Source organism: Indicator indicator, chromosome 8 (assembly GCF_027791375.1).
Source record: "Indicator indicator isolate 239-I01 chromosome 8, UM_Iind_1.1, whole genome shotgun sequence".
In the NCBI taxonomy this organism is placed as follows: Eukaryota; Metazoa; Chordata; class Aves; order Piciformes; family Indicatoridae; genus Indicator; species Indicator indicator.
Window position 1 is genome coordinate 7,886,938 of NC_072017.1, and position 19,794 is coordinate 7,906,731.

Here is a 19,794-nt window from a genome sequence, read left to right on the forward strand (position 1 = left end):
AAGGGTTATTTTTGATGTAGCTTCTTTATATGAAGTAATTTTATTTTGGTCTGCTGGTCTTCCAGAAGGTTGTTGCAAATGATTCTTGAAATGAAAAGATTTTTTTTTTCAGGGAAAATTATCCTTTACCACACTGTATTGCACTGATTAACTTTGAGAAGTAGCTGCCCTTCCTGATTTTTGCTAATGGTCAATTTTAAAACTGAAGTGATGGCAGAGACTATCTAAAATAGAGACTTATTTAAGAAACAAATGTCATGTCTTACTGTTAGATCAAATAAACAGCAGCAAATGTATATAAAATGTGTGACTGGGATGATTTTGCAGTGTCATAGTTGAATAATAATGGTCTGTTATATTGTATTAGTATGTTCTTGGTCAGTTGTATCATAGAATGGCTTATGCTGGACGAGACCTTAGACATCATCTGCTCCAACCTCCCTGCCATAGGCAGGAACACCTCTCAACTAGACTTGGCTGCTGAAAGCCTTGTCCACCATGGCCTTGAACACCCCCAAGTAGTAGGTAGAGAATGTGTAGAACCTTTTCTGTACAGGTTATTGTGTTGAGAAATTATATTACATAGCCAGGTACAGAGGAGATGTCCTTTAAAAACTGTTTATACAGTTATTAAATTGATTGGTGCCATTATTGGGATAATTTTTATAGTAAGTATTGCATTTAGTGATGATTCTAAGCATGTCCACATCAGATATATGAATGTGTTGTTATATCTGTTCTGAAAGTAGTTTGAATCCATATTACATACAAAAGAACTTGTAGGAAAACTTTGTTCTTAGTTTCTGTACTTAGGAAAATCTCATTTATTTCCCCAGTCTGTTGGATCTTAGACCATAAGCTTACAATATACTTAAATAACATTGTGTAGTGAAGCTCTATTTAACATTGGTGTGGTCTCCTTGAGCATTGTGTACAGTTCTGAGCCCCACAACTGAAGAAGGAGGTGAAGGTGCTCAAGTGTGTGCAGAGGAAGGCAACAAAGCTGATGAAAGGGCTGGAAGGAATGTCCTGTAGGAGCAGATGAGGTCTCTAAGTTTTAGTTTGGAGAGAAGGAGTCTGAGGGACAATCTCAATGTTTCTGCAGCTTCCTGAGGAGGGGAAGCAGAGAGAGAACTGAAGCTGATCTCTTTCCCCTGCAATCCAGGAATAGGATGTATAGTAATGGTTCAGAGCTGCATCTGGGGAGGTTGAGACAATATTAGGGAATATTTCTTTAACAACAGGGTGTCCAGATCCTGGAACAGGCTTCCTAGATGGGTGGTTGATACTCCAAGCCTGTCAGTGTTTAAGAGGCATGTGGACATTGCCTTTCATAACATGCTTCGTCTTTTGGTCAGCCCTGAGGTGATCAGGAAATCAGCGTAGATGATCCTTGTAGGAAACTGAACTATCCTATTTTTATTCTATTCTAAATAATTTTGGTATAATTTGAGTTGCAGATAGAAAGTATGAGTTTTTATTTCTGTAATGAGGTAAAAAAATAGAAAGAAACAAGTATTAAAACTAATAAGTAATATTGTATTTTTTTTCATTGGATTTAATATAGTTTTTCTTTTTGAAATGGACTCCATATTCAGTAGAGGAGCCTCAAAAAGGAACAAAGAAACCTTCTAAATATCTTTTGTTTTTCCTTCAACAGGGTGCAGAAGTGTTCTGAAATCAATCATATGAACCCTCACAATCTAGCTATGGTGTTTTCCTCCTGCTTATTTCAAACTAAAGGCCAAACTAGTGAAGAAGTCAATGTGGTTGAAGATCTAATTAAGAATTACGTGCAACTTTTCGATGTAAGTATCTTTACATAAAGGTGTTCTCATTACTCAGCTGTCAGACACCCTAAAATCTGGAAGTCTTCTTTAAGAGGATCTTGCTGGGCTTTTAAACTCTATTTCAGTGGACATTGTTCTTTGTCTGCTTTAAATTTTATTTAGTTTAGCCTTTGTAGGAAGGACCAGAGTTATAGGATTGCTGTGAGCTACTGTTTTCCAAAATGGTGCATATTCTTCTTGCTGACACCAGCACGCCAATTTGAAGACGATTTTAAGGTTATTACTAAAAAAAAATAATACTTTGATTTGGATTTTATTGGTCTGATCAGACCTGAAGCATGGAAGGATTCTGTGTTCTTAGTCTCTGAGCTGCATTTGCCATAAAGACTAGAGAAAAAGTTTAGTTCCTTGAGCCCAAACTAGATAGAAGAGGTACGTAGCAGCAATTTGGTTTTTATGGAGTCCTCTCTCTTCTAATGTGTTCAGTTATAGTAACAAATCTCATCCATGAAATGCTAATTCTGACTGCTAGAATATTTTACATAGCTGCTTCTATAAGAACCTGGGCATTCTAATCAACAAGTGACTGAATATGAGCAAGCAGTGTGTCCAGGTGGCCAAGAAAGCCAATGGTATCCTGGCCTGTATCAGAAATGCTGTGTCCAGCAGGAGCAGGGAAGCGATTGTCCCCTTGTACTCAGCTCTGGTGAGGCCACACCTCAAGTATTGTGTCCAGTTTTGGGCACCTCAATACAAGAGAGATGTGGAGGTGCTGGAGCAGTGCAATGAAGCCGGGGAAGGGCCTGGAGAATAAATTTTATGAAGAGCAACTGAAGGAGCTGGGGATGGTTAGTTTGGAAGAGGGGAGGCTGAGGGGAGACCTCATTGCTCTCTACAACTACCTGAAAGGACATTGTGGAGAGGTTAGTGCTTGTCTCTTCTCACAGGTAATAAGGGACAGAAGAGGGAATGGCCTCAAGCTATGACTGGGTAGGTTTAGACTGTACATTAGGAAAAAAGTTTTCACAGAGAGAGTGGTCAGGCACTGGAATGTGCTGCCCAGGGAGGTAGTTGAGTCACCAAGCCTGGATGCATTTAAAGGTTGTTTGGACTTAGTGATCCTGAGGGTCTTTTCCAACCTGAATGTTTCTGTGATTCTGTGAATATGATTAACGCTATTGTTAATTGTAACAATATTATATTGCATTATTATTAATAATTTACTATTGTTAGATATAACCTTTTTCCTCTGTATATTTGGAATTATATTTATATTTTGATTTATCTTGTACTAAAATTACATAAATATAAAATACATATTTGTATCAAAATATTTTATATTTGCATTTATATTATATTTGGATTTATCTTGGTTTATTTTAAGTTAACATTTGGTGGTTTATGTTGTGATTTTTTTTATACTGGCTCCCTTATTAACTGATCAAAAATGATCCCCTTTAAACAGATAAATGAAGAACAGGTCAAACAAATGGATATAGAGAACAGCTTTATTACCAGGTGGAAAGACACTCAGGTAAGTGGCAAAAGTCAACTGGTATGAAAAAAATAAATAAACATCAAAGACTGTTTTGTTGTTTACAGGCTTTTATACATAGATTTCTAAATGTGAATTTTTAATTGTGTGCAACAACCAGCGTTGCTAACTACAGAGCTGAGGCAAATAGGAAATAAATAAAAGAGGAAACATCACTGTGGAATTATGTTCTGACCTGAGAAACAGGCTAACTTAGAGGCTGTTACATGCTTTTATTATGCTTCCTAAGCTGTACTAGAAGGAAATAGTCAGCGTTTGCAAGTGTGAAAGTGATGACCTGTCTGTTTTTTTTTTTTAATTTTAAACATAAATATTGAATACCTTCAAGTGTATATTAATGCTTTCATTATTTTATGAGCTTTGGGTATACATGGTCTCTCTGCATTAGAGTTTCACCATCTCTTTGATTTTAAAGCATCTGAATCTTTAGCTGCATCCTGTTTTGTCACCATTTCTAGAACCCCAAAGCACTGATACTATTTGGGGAAGCTTCAGACACATGCTAACAGTCAAATTGAATTTTGAGTTTCAATACAGGAGAAGGGGAGATCTTATGCCACTTATTAACCACCTCGAGTTGCAGTTTTACCTGTAACAACTTGTGAATAACTTCAGAGTGGAAAGAAACAGGGAAGGGATAGCATGTTTCACTGTCTGAATGGTGTTCATGTACAGTCCTAATTAAAGCAAAAAATGGTAAGTTTCAAAACACTACCAAAGTGACTAAATTAAATAAAAGGAAATGTAGGGAACTTAAAAGCTTTGTCAGAAGTCTGAAGTAGTAGTGGTGAAGCTTTCAGTGATTTTGGAGCTTGTAGGGCTTTAGAAACTAATAGAAAGGTAGCAGAAAAAGAAATCTATAGTGCTTTGTCTGTTGGTTGCCTTCCTCCTTCCAGTAACAGTTCTGTGGTACCTTGTAAGCCATCATTAAGAAGACAAGGTCTTGCAAATGCAAGTTGAAATTACATGTTCTCTGAATTGCCATCTGGAGGCTTATTTTTATCTCATATTCCTTGTTGTCTGGGTCAGAGTGACATGAAGCTGTCTGACCATAATGACCCACTGTGAATGTGCATATAGTAGGTAGAATGCCCATTTCCTCCTCCTGGTGCCTGGTAGGGTGTGACCAAGTCACTAGGAAACAGTTTAAAGTCTATTTCTAGTGCCTGGCTTGCAGAATGAAAACATCTGCCTTAGTAATGTCAAAAAAAAAAATCACAACATTGGATATCCCTAAAAGCATTCTGCAGTTGTCTTTAATAGAACTAATTAATTCTGGGGTCCATGAAAAGGACCTTCTTGAGATTGGAGAATAACGTTTTGAAGCTTAAGATGGTCAAAATGCATCTTTTTTTGTAGTATTATAATTTAAAGAGATGGTTGTTACAACTTGGATACACTATTAACGTTCCCAGCAACTCTGGGAATCTGCAATGGTTAAATGTTTGTAATATCTTCTGGAAAACATAAGGATATATGAGAGAAGTTTCATGAGCAGAGAAAGAGAGAGGGGAGACATTTTAATTAGGGAGAAAAAAAAAGTAGAAAACAAAGCAAAAGAAAGGCTGGTTTTGGACTGAGTAATAGAGTAGCAACTCCTGGCTCTGTGGTTTTGTGTAAAACTGAAGCTGCTGTGTGCAATATAGGGAAGATCCAAATAAAATGGATTTGTTCTGTATTTTTTCCATCCAAGAAACCACTGTGAAATCACCTTTATGAGATGTATTGTGTCGAGAAGGCTGCCTATTGCAAAGAAAAAAAAAAAAAGAGAGATTTGATTTTGGTTTGTGCCTTTTTATTTTTTTAATAAAGGTCTAGGCTTTATAACATTTACAAGGTTTTTCTTAAAAAGCTTCCAGCTGCTGAGAAAGTACTCTTCCAAGTTTTAAACTTTATAGTCAAATTGGAACCTTCATGAATAATTAGGCTTGTTTGGACTGGTTTCCCTGGCACTCTCCAGGTTTGTTAGGAAGTGGAGTTACAGAAAGATTGAAGCAGGATTTTAACTGCTCTTACTTTGTTCTCAGCAATGTCTCCAGCATTAGTAATCAGCTTTCTGAATCAGTGGTTTCACCTACTGTGATAATAGATTCTGGCTTGATTCTCATAATAGACATGGCTGAGCTTTAATTCTTCACACAAAATGTCACTTCAATCTTAAAGAATGAAATAATATCTACTACCTAATCATAGAATTGTGATGTTATGGGAGGCACTGTCAAAGGCTTTGCTAAAACTCAGGTAAAAAACATTCACTGCTCTCTTTTCATCCTCTAGTATCCTCATTGTAGACAACTCTCTGTTTTATTAAGCTTGATTTCCCCTTCGTAAATCCATGCTGACTAATCCAAGTCACCTTCTTCTCATTCCTGTGTTTGGAAATACTTTCCAGGAGGATTTTCTCCATCACCTTGCCAGAAAGTGAGTTGAGGTTGACCAGCCTCTAGCTCCCAGAATCTTCTTTCTTGCCATTCTTGAAGCTGCAATGAATACTTGTGCTCTTCTGGTCTTTGGGAACCTCTCCCAATCATCATGACACTTCAAAGATCATGGTAAAAATCACTCTCAGTTGTATCAGTGAGATTCCTCAACACTTGTGAGTCCTAGTTGTCAGGCCCCATGGGCTTACATACATCTGGTTTCTTTAAGTGCTGCTTAACCTAGTCCTTCTCCACTGAGGGTAGTCTACCTTGCTCCAGATTTTTCCTCTGGTTTCAGGGACATGGGGTCCCTGAAGCTCAGTCTTATCAGTAAACATTAAGGAAAAGAAAACGTACCTTTAACCCCTTGTGTGTGGTCTGTCCCTTGATCCACTGCCTTGTTCAGCAGCAGGTCCATGTTTTCCCTGGTCTCCCTTGTGCTGTGTATGTGCTTGTAGAATCCTTTCCTGTTGCCCTTTGCATCTGTTGCAAGCTTCAATTCAGGGTCAGCCTTGGGTTTCGAACCTCATCCCTGCACAACGGAGCAGTAGCTCTGCACTTTTCTTGGGTCACCTGCCTCTGCTTCCATCTCCTCTACCCTTTGTATGTCTCATTTTGGTTAGCAGCTCTTAGCTCTTCCATCCAGGCCTTGTAAATGGAAAGGGATGATTTGGAGTGCTTTATAGCACTTAAAACTTGGAAGACAGCAGAGAAAGGGCTTCTTATTTTATTAGGTGGTATACAGCTGTTAAATTTCCTCTCATTCATTCTTAACACGTTGCTAGAAATGACTACTTTTAGTTTCTGAGAATGGTTGTACAAAGACAACTTACAAAATTGAAGAAAATGGCTCTTTCCACTTTAGTTTAAAGGGAGAGAAAGGGCTAAAAAGAAATGCTGCAGGAACTGTATGGAAATGTATACATTTGAAAATCTATTTTTTCCATCCCATGGGAAGGAAGTTCTCCAAGGAATGTGGTAAGTGCAAATACTTAGGTATGACATGAGAGAATCTCAGCTGGACTGTGGAGGATGCCTACTGAGTTTCCTAGATACGACCTGTCACTGATGTTAAATTTCACTGAATTGTGTTATTACCTGGGTTTATCAGTGGATTTTTGCTGTATTCAGTAAGTGTTTTCACAGATAATTTCTAGACTAAGTTTTTGCATCACAGCTATGATTTCTGTTTCATTTCAGAGTTGTGGAAGTCCAGAGGTTTTAGATAACCTCACCTGAGATTTAGAAGCACTCCCTGACTCACATCAGGACCTTGGGACCCCAGCTGCCTGACCAGTGTGCCCTGGTTGTTTCCAGGCCCATGCTGTTAGGTTTCTGGTGGCATGAACTCGGTCACAGTATTATTTAAGAAGCAGTATTTCCATTTTTAGAGTTTAGTGCAAGGGTTCTGGGTTCCAGAGGTACTGTTCTGTCCCATATTAAGCCCTTGGCTTGCTTGGGAAATGGATAGAGAGGGGAGACTTGGATTCTTAATAGCCAGCATGCTGCAGAAAAAAACTGCCCTAGCTGAAGGAAGGAGCTTCTTAAATCACCCTTCCTTGCATACCTGTACATTGTGTGTCAGATGCTGCTTCACAGACCCAAACCATCATCTTAAGAAAAGGTACTTTCTAAAGGAAACCTTGAACACAATTAAGCTACAATTGAAGAAGGAATCCTTTCCATTTAATACCCGATTGTCTGACATTGTTTCATCAGAACATGTTCATGTCTACAGTAAAATCAGTGATGCAAGCAGATACTTAATACATTTGAGCATACAGGTTGCTATAGCAGTATTATGTAGAGTATTTCTAGAGAAGAGAAGGCTTGGGAGAGACCTTAGAGCAGCCTTCCAGTACCTGAAGGGGACTTACAAGAAAGCTGGGAAGGAACTTTTTGCAAGGGTTTGTAGTGATAAGAGGAGAGCTTTAAGCTGGAATAGGGTAAATTTAGACTGGGTGTTAGGAATAAACTCTTTACAGTGGGGGTGGTGAGCCACTGGAACAGGTTGCCCAAGGAGGTTGTGGAATCTTCCTCCCTTGAGGTGTTAAAGGCCAGGCTGGATGAGGCAATCTGGTCTAGTCAAAGGTGTCCCTGCTCATGGCAGGGGGGTTAGAACTAGATGATCTTTAAAAGTCCCTTTCAACTCAAACCAGGATATGATTATCTCCAGGCTGGTGATGCAGAATATTCAGAGAAAACCACAGAACCACATTTCTGCTGAAGAACCTGAAAGTGCTCATGTCTGAAATGCCACTGAAGTTCCGTTCCAGGTGGCACTTCATTATCTGCTCTTCATTTTCTGTCCACCATATACTTCTGCCAGCTGTTTCTGTTTGCTGCTGTAATTTACATCACATTTTCTCTCCATACGGTTGTTTACATGAGCCCAGTGGAAATCAAATGTCAGCTTCATTCTTATTTCCAACCTTTCTCTGTAATATCATCTGAAAAGCAAATTTTACAACTAAATGAGCTTTTTGAGTCGGTGCCACTATAATTAAGCTGCTTTCTTCAAAGTAGCTTTGTAATGTTTTTCCTCACAAAATGTTTCCATTAGTTTTCTATTCTCAGAGGCTAAACTAACTTTACAGTGCCCCTTTTTCAGAATGTTAATGTTCTTTAAAATTGAGAGCTGCCATTTATTTTTCTGTGGAAACGTGGGTTAAGCTTCTGAAAATGAGTCAAAATGTAGCTAAAAGCTTGCCGGTTTCTATCACTTTCTCCATATTTTATTCTGTATATGATGCAGTTCCTTAACCTCTTCCTTTCTTTGTAGTAAAAGTGGTAACATCATTATGATTGCTTTTCTCAAAATTAAGACCCAAATTGTTCTCCTTTAATATTAATTTGATTATTCATTTTCTAGATTAGTTTATGAATAAAGGGGTACACCTCCTGAAATGTCTATTTTCTGATCATCACCATATATTTCATTTTAGAAAATAATTTTCGTGCTGGGATGAATTAGTCTTTTGAACGTGCTTATGACTGTACTGCAAGGGAGTTAAAGCAGGCAAAGCATGAGACGTTTTTAACTGTAGAGAAATAATTTCTCGTCCAGGGAGATAATTTTATTGCAGTAAATGAGCAAACCTAGTAATGAATTCCTTCTCATGAATCACATTTTTCTCCTTGATCAGAAAATGCTGAATTTACTGACTTTTTCAGTTTCTAGGTTTCATATTTTCAGATGTTGTTAAATTATGTTTGTTGTGATGATTAAACTATTATATATTATGCACTTGCTTCATCATCTTATTATTCTACATTTTAGCATTGCACAGAAACTTTAGGTATCTCTTCAATAAGTTTAAAGAGCTAAACTGAAGTAGCTGATATCAAGAGCATTTTGAAATGCCTTTTTAAACTATATAATGACAAGTTTTCATTGTGATTATTAATCATAAATATATATAGTCTTTGTAGTAAGGAATTTTGATTATCTAGATATGTACATATGGTTACTTGACTGAAGTATTGTGTTATTTGTAATTTTTCCTCTCATTTTTAACTAACTCCTGTGAGTTTGGGATTCCTGACCTTTTTTCATGGTTTTAAATCTTATTCAACTGTTTAGGTTCTGATGTGAGCCTGGCTAACTTCTGAATTGTCAGATTCTGACAATTTAAGATACTAAAGTACACACTCATGCCTTATATTTTGCTATCTTAAGTATAAATTTTAAATTCCCACTTATTTCAGGTCTCCTTAAGCTCTTGAATGTGTATTTATAAAGTGTCTTCATTCTGTTTCATGATTCTGTTTAATGAGAGTTTGGATTTTCCTGCTGAATGTGTGAATTTGGGGGTGCTTTTCTGTTTCCTCTTAACTACTCAGATAAAAGTTCATGTAGCAGAGGTTTTATCATTAAAATCAGCTTTTGTTCTGTTTGTATAGATGAATGAAAATAGAAGTTTGAATACATTAGATTCTAGCATATCTGCTAGGTAATAATTTCACTTTCACAGGATAAAAGGGTATTTAAAATATTTCCAGGTCAATCTGTTTTTATTAATTTTATTTTTTTAATAATTTGTTATAGGTTTCCCAGGCTGGAGATTTACTCATTGAAGTTTACGTGGAAAGAAAAGAGCCAGACTGTAGCATTATAATCAGGGTTAGTGATACAGTGTCTTATTAAGTATTTTCTCTTAAACTACACCAAATTTATTTTCATTACATAATGAAAGTATAAATTTGTATCTATCACTGTTCTATGAAGTTGTTTGTTTGGTTTTTTTTTTAAATTTGCTGGATTGTGTGAAGACTCTTATGCATTTTTAAGGAGAATGTTATGATACAGTTTTAAAGGGGAGACATCCTCCTTTATTTTTACTGCAGTATACAGTGGTATGAATTCTTGCAGCTCTGTGGCTGCAACATGCAAGAATGTTAACAGGTACACAGTGAATGCTGGTTTTATTTAATAGTACAAAGCCATTTAAATGACTTTCCTCCTGATTTTGATTGTTGCCAGTGATTATCTGATTTCCTTCAGTGCTGAGAAACTAAAATCTTGTTACTTACTATAACTGAGATTTTTTTCAGCCTTGTATAATAATTTAGGTATTTTAAACACACTCATCTCCATGTTATAGTGCTGAGGAAAAAAAAATTGTTCCTAATTCATTCCTATAATGACAAAGGACAGATACTGTTAAGAAGGAAGCAGAAAATTCAGGACAATGCTTTTTTAATTGTTGTTTTTCTTTTTCCTTTTTGTTCTGTTCAGCACAGCTCTTGAACACTTGTGTTTGTACATCTGTGTGCTATGCATAAACACACAAATACATGCACATAAGATGTGCTGTTTTAAATAGGAATAAAAGTGGGAATATGCACTGCTAAGATACAAAAATGGCACTTTTATTGTATCCCAGACACACATATCAGTGTTCCCCCCTTACCCCCCTAAGTTTAAAAAAAACAAAAAAAAAAAAAACAAAAAAAAAAACCACAACAAAAAGCCAAAACCAACTCAGAAATGTCTAATCATAATATGTTATTAACTGATTAATTTGTATTATAGGTATCACCTTTGATGGAGGCAGAAGAATTGACTAATGATGTTTTAGGGATCAAAAACATTATTCCCAACAAAGATGATATCTGGGCTACTTTTGAAGTACTTGAAAATGGAGAACTAGGTTAGTGACACTTTAAATTTATGCATATTCATCAAATGTCATTATTTGTGTTTTTCAGTATTTAGCATAATCAAAACCTAAGCCAGTTACTAAAATGTTTATAGAAACAAACCAGTAATTACCTTTCATGGCATTGTTTTTTATTTGGTTGCTGGGGCATCTGCATGATTTCTTTCTACACTTTGCCAGAAATAAAGTGATGAATTGCTTTAAGATGCTTACAAATTGGGGGCTGAAGGAAATGTTTATGTTACTCTGCTTTGCAGTTCATTATTCATCAGCTGTAGAAAAGTAAGTCTTATCTTATATGTATAAAGAAGAAACTTGTTTTCATTAGAATGTCAGCAGCTGATTTTATAAGGAATAATATTTTTCAGAAAAATGAAGAGAGAAAAATACTTGTAATCCTTAGGGGAAAGAATCTTTTTTATTTTTTTAGTCAATTATTGTATGTGTGTAGGAGAAAAAGGAGGATTCAAGTGTGTAATTCTGTGTTTGTGGCAAGTGGCATTATGGTGGATGTAGCAGATTGTTGAAACATTTGCTGTAAGTGCATTTCTGCTGCCAACAAGAGCAAATGTCACATAGTCACAATATTAACTGTAATGAGGTTTTAACATGGGCTGTGCTTTATGCATGCTGGAGCTGCTTGCACTTTAGTATTAGAGATACTTTAAAAAGGAATAATTTTTTTTTATTAAAACATTGTATTTGATAAATACTAATGTAATCTGATTTTTGAAGAATACATGGAGGACAGGAATATGCTTTTAGTTAAAAGTCTATTTGCACTTCATAGTAAGTTACTACTCATGCTTTTCATGTTACAGAAGTGGACTGTGGATTCTAGTGCTTTTCTGTTGTGAAGATAGATATTTTCAAGTTAAGAAAAAAATTGTATGGAAAAATGGAGAAAACCAAGATTACTAAATGTTCCAAGTTTTTTGAATGGTTTTGTTATAGTGGGTTTTTAGATGTGCTTAAATCTGTTCAGATTTACACTGATTTTCCTGGTACACTTAGTCTTGACCTTGGCAGTATGAACAATGAGAATGAAATTGCAGTCTCCCTTTTGACTTAAAATAAATGATCCTGATGCCTCTTTGCATCTTGCAGTCTTGCGTGGAGCTGTAACACAGAGTTCATTTCCAGATTCAGAGATGTGGGCATCAGCGTCAGCTGATGAAAAATGCTGGCATCTATTCTCTTTAGAAAAGAGTCCTTCTAACTTCTACAAGTACTCCAGAAATCTTATTTCTTTTGACTGAGTAATGGAAAAATGTGAAGAGGAGATTTTATTTTCTTTAAGTCGGTATCTTACACTTACAGACAAATGGAAACTCAGCTAGATATGGCCAAGAGACCATAAAAATAAATACAAAAGCTAAAACTCCACAGCAGATTCTTGGGGTATTTGAGCGCCACAACTAGTGTGGGCTAGATATGTTGTTTGAGCTAATAGCCATAGAAGATGGACAAAATTAAGCTTGGTGTAAGACACTGCAGACTTTATATAAGGCAATAAATATTAGCAAGGGATTAGAGTGCTTCCCATTGAAACAAGAGTTTAGAATGCAGAGTGGAAATGGGATACCAGTGATTCAAAACTAAAACAGACAAGCAAAAATCAAATTAAAAGTCCTAATTCAGCACCTGGCTGAAATCAGTAGAGACTGTGTTGTTGAAAAGACTGCTTCATAGTCCACTTTCTGTGCATCAGAACAGGCAAACTGAATTAATAATGTTGAGGAATAAAAATAATTCAGGTACGAGGAGGCACTTAGGAGGATCCCTGTGGTGCTGTGGCTGAATCTAGCAGATTTTCAAAAGGCTGAAATACACAGGGGAAAAAAAAAAAAGTCCCATTCATTCTGTGACAGGGGAACAAAATAAGTCCCATTCATTCTGTGGTCCAAACATGATACTAAAGAACTAACAACCTAGCTGAGACTTTGCTGCTGCAAGTTGGTTTTATCGGCATCATTTACCAAACAGCATTGAACATTATGCAATCTAAGACGTTTACAAGTTGAGATTCGAACATGACATGGCAGAAACAAAGTTTGCTTCTGTTTCAAACATATATTGTCCTTCACAGTGTCTTTTCTGACAGAAAGGAATTTTCTGCTTGTGTTCCTGACATGGTCTGGTACCTGTCTAGTACACAGACTCATAGAATCCTAGAATGATTTGGGTTGGAAGGGACCTTGAAGATCACCTAGCTCCAACCTCCCTGCCATGAGCAGAACACCTTCCACTAGACCAGCTTGCTCCAGGTCTTGTTCAGCCTTGCCTTGAACATACCAGTTTGTGATATTCAGGTGGTGATACTCAGTTTGTTACACTCAATCCTGAAGTTTTTTGAGTTATTTTACTTTTTAAGATACACTGCCCTGAAAATGAACTCTGAGAAGGCAAGAATATCAGAATCCTATATTTTCTTAAAAAAAAAGTAATTTCCTCCTGATATTTAATATTGCTTAAGGTGAAAATGATGACAGGTTTGGGATATTTACCAGCATATGACCCAAGTAAAGGGATAATTGGACATATAGTTGACTGCTTGCTGTTCAGGTGACTAAAATTGCAGTATTAAAAATCAACCAAATGATTTGCATAGAGAAAAGCTGCAATGATTGATTTTATCTAACTTAGTGCAGAATGTTCAATACCATATGCTTTTACAAAATAGGCTGTATATATTTTTTTTTTTAATTTATGCTTGATGGATAGTTGGTAAATGAGGTGTGTTGCCAGTAAAAAACCTAATACATTCCAGCATGATGATTTATGTACCATGTAATCCGTGATGACAGATGGTCCTAAATGTAACTATAAATAAAACAGTAGGTGTTTACTCTGGGAGTGCTGGTGTTCTAGGAAGATGTGGTGATTTGCCAGTGTTTCCTGCCTTGGGTTTGTAAAGTTCTTCTTAAAATGGATTATTTTTTTCCCTTCTGCAAAAAACAAGTCATTTTAACTTCATCACATCAGAGTCCACAGTTTCCCAAAAGTTAAAAAGACATTTATAATATTTGAGTATTTAAAACAGAAAGGGCCTGAAGAAGTGGTGCTCTAAAGTAAGGATGCAGAGTGCTATTTGGTTTTTTGCTTTGTTGTCATGTCTGAATAGTAAAATCTTTCTATAAGTGTTGTCACAAGTCTGTAGGTAAGGTAAATTTTTGCATCCCCAAACAGCAGTAGTATTTTCTCTCATTTAAGTGTGTTATTGAAGGCTGCTGTTTTCTGAAGCTCTGGCGTTCAGGTGTTCAGGAAAATATGTTCTGCTAGAATGCAGTGCTGGACAGTCCCAAAGCAGCTGTTGACATTTCATATTCATCTATCCTAGCAGAAATGAAAAATGAGATTATGGTGGCATACTTTTCCCTCCAGTACTCAAGAGACACAAGACTAGACTGCCTGACCCGACATGACAGTGTCACACAGGTGTGATTTTCCAGGAGCTGCACCCAGCTCTTCTCAAGGTCTGATCCTGGTATTAAAATAGAAACTCAGAACTTCTGGAAAAATCCCTCTTTGATGATTAAATGGCACCTGGATCCACTTCTCTAAGTTGTAGCCCACACAGCCATCATTAAAGTTTTTGTGCATTCATCAATTACAGTAGGTTCTTGCTGCTAAGCAGGTGAAAATCCTCAGGGGTGGAGGTGTGTGTGGAGGAAGAATTAATAGAGAGGGGAGCTGTGCAGTTTCCCTCCATCCACATCAGTGTTGGCTTGTATTATGCCTCAGGCTATGTTGCAGTACATCACACATTTATTTTCTGCTGGCTCTGGTAATGCAGATTTAGGGTCTATGTGCAAGCTCTTCCCTCCTTTCATTTGGTACATGACCTGGGGTTTGTATGGATTAACTGGCTGGACTTGGTATCTCCTTGCCACCTTTCTTACCTATGAAAGAGTCTCAGTTTCCTCTTTTGGGTGGATGAGACTTACCAACAAATTTACGCCTGAGCGACTGTAGTGCTGAGGTGTGCACATGGAGCCTGGTCATACCTTCATCTATTGGCATTTCAGTCTTGCTGTCTTCTTTGTATGAGGGTGGAATATAAATGTGCAAGTCTGGAAATTCCCCAAGCACAGCAGTGGGGAGAAGACCTAGTAAGACCACATCCTTTCCTCACCTGGTAAAAGGAATGTAATGAAACCAAGAGTCTGTATCAGACTGCTTTGATCATTAACAGACAAGAAAATCTATATGAGTTTTGAGTACTTTTTCTGCTGTGACTGCTCCAAATTCTTTGTTTTTTGATTGCAGAGAGTTGGTAGCTGTGGTGCTCCATTTTTATATTAAGGCCTAGCAAAATGAGACCTAGTATGGCTGGAGGTCTGTTCTGTTTGATCACACTTAGCTGTGCCCTGTGATAGTTCCTAACTTTTGTATTTAGCTTGAAAGCAAGGTTTTGGTGTCTTTACATAAGAAAATATTCATAACTAAATGCAAACCAGTCATCGAACATTTGACTGCTGCTGGTTTGATTTGGTATTCATTACCTGCCTGCAAAGGTGTTGCTGCAGAAAGTCAATGAAGTGCCTAATTGTCTTATTTTGAAAGCAGTTTTTGACCACTGTAGCTCAAAGTGTTCTGCATAAGTGTGTGTCACTTTTAAGAGCCTCCAATCTTGCTTTATTATTTTTTATTATTTCAATGTTGTGTTGGGATTTTTTCCCTCTCTCATTTTTCAGAACGTCCTCTGCATTATACAGAGAATGTACTGGAGCAAGTTCTTCACTGGAGTTCACTCCCAGAGCCTGGCACTGCATACCTGATAATAAAGAGATTTCTAACAGCAGACATGATGAAATCCTACAGTGGTATGTATCTTTTTAAAACTTAGATATTTCACATGGGGACAGGAAGATGAAAATTCTTTTGTAGCTGTTTTCATTGGGGCAAAGCATCTCAGAGCTTCTGAATTACTACTTTCTGGAAGTTACTGATTTACTGGGGGTAGTGCTGGCTTACTTTTGAAATGTAGAAATTATGGGTGTTCCTGTTTCTGCAAACTGTAAGCTCTCCCATTTGAACATAAAAGTGTGCAGAAAGTCTGCATTTAGCTCAATTTGTGAACTTCTGTGTAGCTTGAGACTGCTTTTATGCACGGTGCCGTTCTGCACAGTCTATCCGCATGGTGCACAATGCTCTCCCTCTCTGGGCTATATGTGTGCATTTTGTATAGATAATGTTTACATTATATCTAAAACTTCGAATGTTCTCTCCTAATAAGTATTCTTATTGCCTAGTATGATGTCTCCAAACCACAAAGCTGATTTGAATGACATACTCATTCTACAAACCTTATTTGAATGACTTACAGACTATGTGGCCTTTAAAAAGGATGAGGGATTTAGATCCAACACCTGAAGGGAAGCATAGCTCAAGTATATAGTGGAAAAATGTGATTTACAAACTGCTCCAGTCCTGTTTTGGTTTTTTACATAATACCTGGATTTAAGTCTCCTGTGTAACAAATATTATGTCGTATTTGCTTTGAGGGGAAGCAGGAGTTTAAAAGTTAGACACGTTCAAAAATTACTATCCTGTTTTCAAGCAGTTGAAATCCTGTCTGCTGACACTGTAAAGCGTGTGATGGTGACACATGATGCCTGGTTTAATGCCCATCTGATTTTTATTCAAATACATAATCTTTTCCTCTCTTCCCCGTGCACAGAGGTATTAATCTCTCAATCTCCTCTCTTGATTTCAAGAACTAAAGCTTGTGCTATTATGTTTATTCTTCTGAGAGTAATAGCCTTCTCTCATCATCCTTTATTCCTGTAAAAGCATATGCCACAACTATGAACCGGCCAATTGCACACAGAAGCTATGTTTGACTTCCACTGTCTCTAAACCTGTCATAGCAGGTAGTGAATGGAGAGAAACAGCCCCTTCTTCACCAAAAGCTTGATGTATGAGCTCCCATCACCTCACTCACCATGTCTTGGGGGAAAAGGGAATAGGTCATAAGGGCTGTGAGAACCACTGCTCTCAGAAACAGAAGGATTGGGTTACCATCAATTTACAACGTGTGGTACTAGTTCGAGGGGAGATCTGCCATTTGCCTTCCTCCTTCTCTCCTGATTTCTACATCCATTTGTTCTCCAAAATCATAACATTAATTGTTTGCATTAATTCCATGCAGTTTGACCTTAGCCTAGACATATTGGCTTTTGATTGAAGGTTTGCATTTGCTGGATTTCTTCTTTTTTTCTTTTTTTTTTGGTGTTAAAATAATTAAAACCTTATTTAAGAAATTACATTGATTTCCTTAGTGGTTTGGAGGGAAAAAAATCCTCTGCCACATTGCAGACAGTATTAATCTCTGTAAACTCAACATGACAAAGTAATCTCATGTATTACAAAATGTTTAGGCTGGAAAACTGCGAGGATATCTTATTAATGTTTATAATATCTGAAGCGTGGGAATCAAGAAGAAGGGACCAGTCTCTTCTCAGTGGTGTCCTCTGATAGTACAAGGGACAATGGATACAAACTGGAACACAGGAAGTTCCACCTCAACACTAGGAAAAACTTCTGCATTGTAAGGGTGCCAGAGTACTGGAAGAGGCTACCCAGAGAGGTTGTGGAGTCTCCTTCTCTGAAGACTTTCAAAATCCTTGAACACATTCCTGTGCAACCCACTCTAGGCAGCCCTGCTTTGTCAGGGGGTTGGATTCTGATCTCCAAGGGGTCCATTCTAAACCTTACCATGCTGTGATTCTGTTACCTTTTTCTAAGAGTGGGATTGCCATTTTAATTGCCATTTTGCATGGTTTTGTTTATAGATTTACTTTTTTTTCCTAACCAGATCTTGTTATAAGAAAATAACACAATTTTGTAGTAATTTCATCTCATTAGAGTTTTTGAGTCCACCTTTAGATTTTAAATTGACTTTAAGACTTTAGCAATACTGAGGAGCACATTGACTAACTTCAGCAGGGCAGTGTATTCATGAAGTGTAGGTGAAGATGGACAGAAGGTCTGCACTGTCCATGTTTTGTAGCTGCAGGACTCTGCATGTTTATTGTTTCTATTTCTAATCTTGCGTCTGTACGCACTGTTAAAGGAAGTAGGCAGCTATTTCAGGACAAAACCATGCATTTTTTATTTTTAGATAAATGTTGTGCTTCCATCATTAGATAGTGTCAGAGGGAGAAAAGATACAGGATGAGGTCACTGAGAAAGGCATGCTCCCAGTATCTAGAGAAGTCGGTTGTGGTTACAGTGAAGATCTCCACTTCAAAGTGCACAAGAAATGTAGCTGGAATGAAAAAGTGGCAACCTTACTATTTTCAGTTTTTTACGCTCTTTATGTGGATAATTTCTTCTCAGTTGGATTGAGGCCAGATGTCCAGCCACTACTATGTCTACAGCTGCCTGAAAGGAGGTTGTAGCAAGATGATGGTTGGTCTCTTCTCCCTAGGAACAAGTGATCGGAGAGAAAATGGCATCAAGTTGCATCAATGGATATTTAGTTTGGGTATTAGAAAAAAAGTCTTCGCTGAAAGGGTTCTCAAACACTGGAGCAGGCTCTTCAGGGAGGTGGTTGAATGCCTGTCCCTGGAGGTTTTCAAAGCTGCCTGCATGTGGTGGCAGAGTTAGAGAATGGTTGGACTTAATGATCTTAGAGGTCTTTTCCATCCAAAAGGATTCTATAATTCTATTTAAAGTATGCTTTTTAACAGTGAATTCAGCCTGATAGAAATGGGCAGCTGGGTGGATGGATGTCCTCCTCTTCTGAGCAAAATTAATATGTTTGTGGTTATGTTACATTTGTAACTGAATTCAATAAATTCCCTTGGTTCTCTGATTTATGATAGAATCTTCTAGACTAAATTACAATATGTTTCTTTCTGTTAATGTTACTTCAGAGCTCTGTCATCAACACTTTTCTCCTTTTTCTTGTAGAGACTTTAAAATAACATTGGTTCAATAATGAGCCTAAAGGAAACAGTCTATTAACCACACTTCATTTTGGCAACTTATCATTTTCTTCCCTGTCAGTGCAACTTTTCCCACATTCCTTGTACATAGTACATTCTCTTATTTCATATCTATTATACTCTAATCTCATTTTGGCCATTTTAGACTAGTTTCTCTTGTCCAACATTAACCATCATACTGATGTCTAGATGTATATTTTTCTCTTGTCTAGAAATCAACTTTCCTTTTCAAGGAGAGAAAAAAAAAAAGGTATTGGAGGAAAAAAAGTATTAGTTTATTTGTATTGATGTTTCAGTAAATTTATGGTGAGTTTTCCACTTTCCTCTAGATTTTTATTCTCTCTTGACAATTTACTCCATAGCGTTTCATGCTTGTTGCAGAAGCACTCTTTCAAGTGCTGTTGAGAATAGTAAGGTGTGCTTTTTGTTTTAGTATAAGAGATACTCAGTACAGCTCAGTTCTATTTCAAGACCCTTTATCTTCTCTTTCCCTGCAAATTTTCAACCTTAAAGTTTCATTTGTTAGAAAAAAGGAGAGCACAGATTCACTATGAAGTGTGTGTCTATCGGTCCTTCAGATTGTACCAGTGAAGACTTTTGTAGTTTTGGGTGGGAAGTAATTGATTCCTGAGAACAGAGACTCTTATTCGGAGAAATTCTGTGAAATGCAAACTTTTAAACCATAGATAGATCAATCCTGAATGGATTGAGTGCATCTAGTTCCTAGGAGTTGTGAAGTTGTAGAAAGTTTTGCTTGCATTAGAAAGTTGGGATCAGAAAGTTGGGATCATTTTCATTAGGCCACATCCCTATTACTTTAGATTTGCTGTATGAAATGCTGGTTTCTGAGGAGTACAGAATATTATCAATTTAAAGGATTGTTATTTTGCCTCTTTCAGACTTTTCTAAGTA

General features: G+C 37.1%; 1 protein-coding gene across 1 annotated transcript in view; it reads left to right on the forward strand.

The window, feature by feature from the left end:
- The window catches only part of ARAP2 (ArfGAP with RhoGAP domain, ankyrin repeat and PH domain 2), a 122,641-nt gene that overhangs the window by 85,574 nt on the left and 17,273 nt on the right, over window positions 1-19,794 (forward strand). Inside the window, exons 22-26 of the mRNA XM_054382985.1 lie at window positions 1,661-1,808; window positions 3,256-3,324; window positions 9,814-9,888; window positions 10,801-10,918; window positions 15,625-15,753. Of these exons, the coding sequence (XP_054238960.1) occupies window positions 1,661-1,808; window positions 3,256-3,324; window positions 9,814-9,888; window positions 10,801-10,918; window positions 15,625-15,753 (539 nt within the window). The remainder of the gene's footprint in view (window positions 1-1,660; window positions 1,809-3,255; window positions 3,325-9,813; window positions 9,889-10,800; window positions 10,919-15,624; window positions 15,754-19,794) is intronic.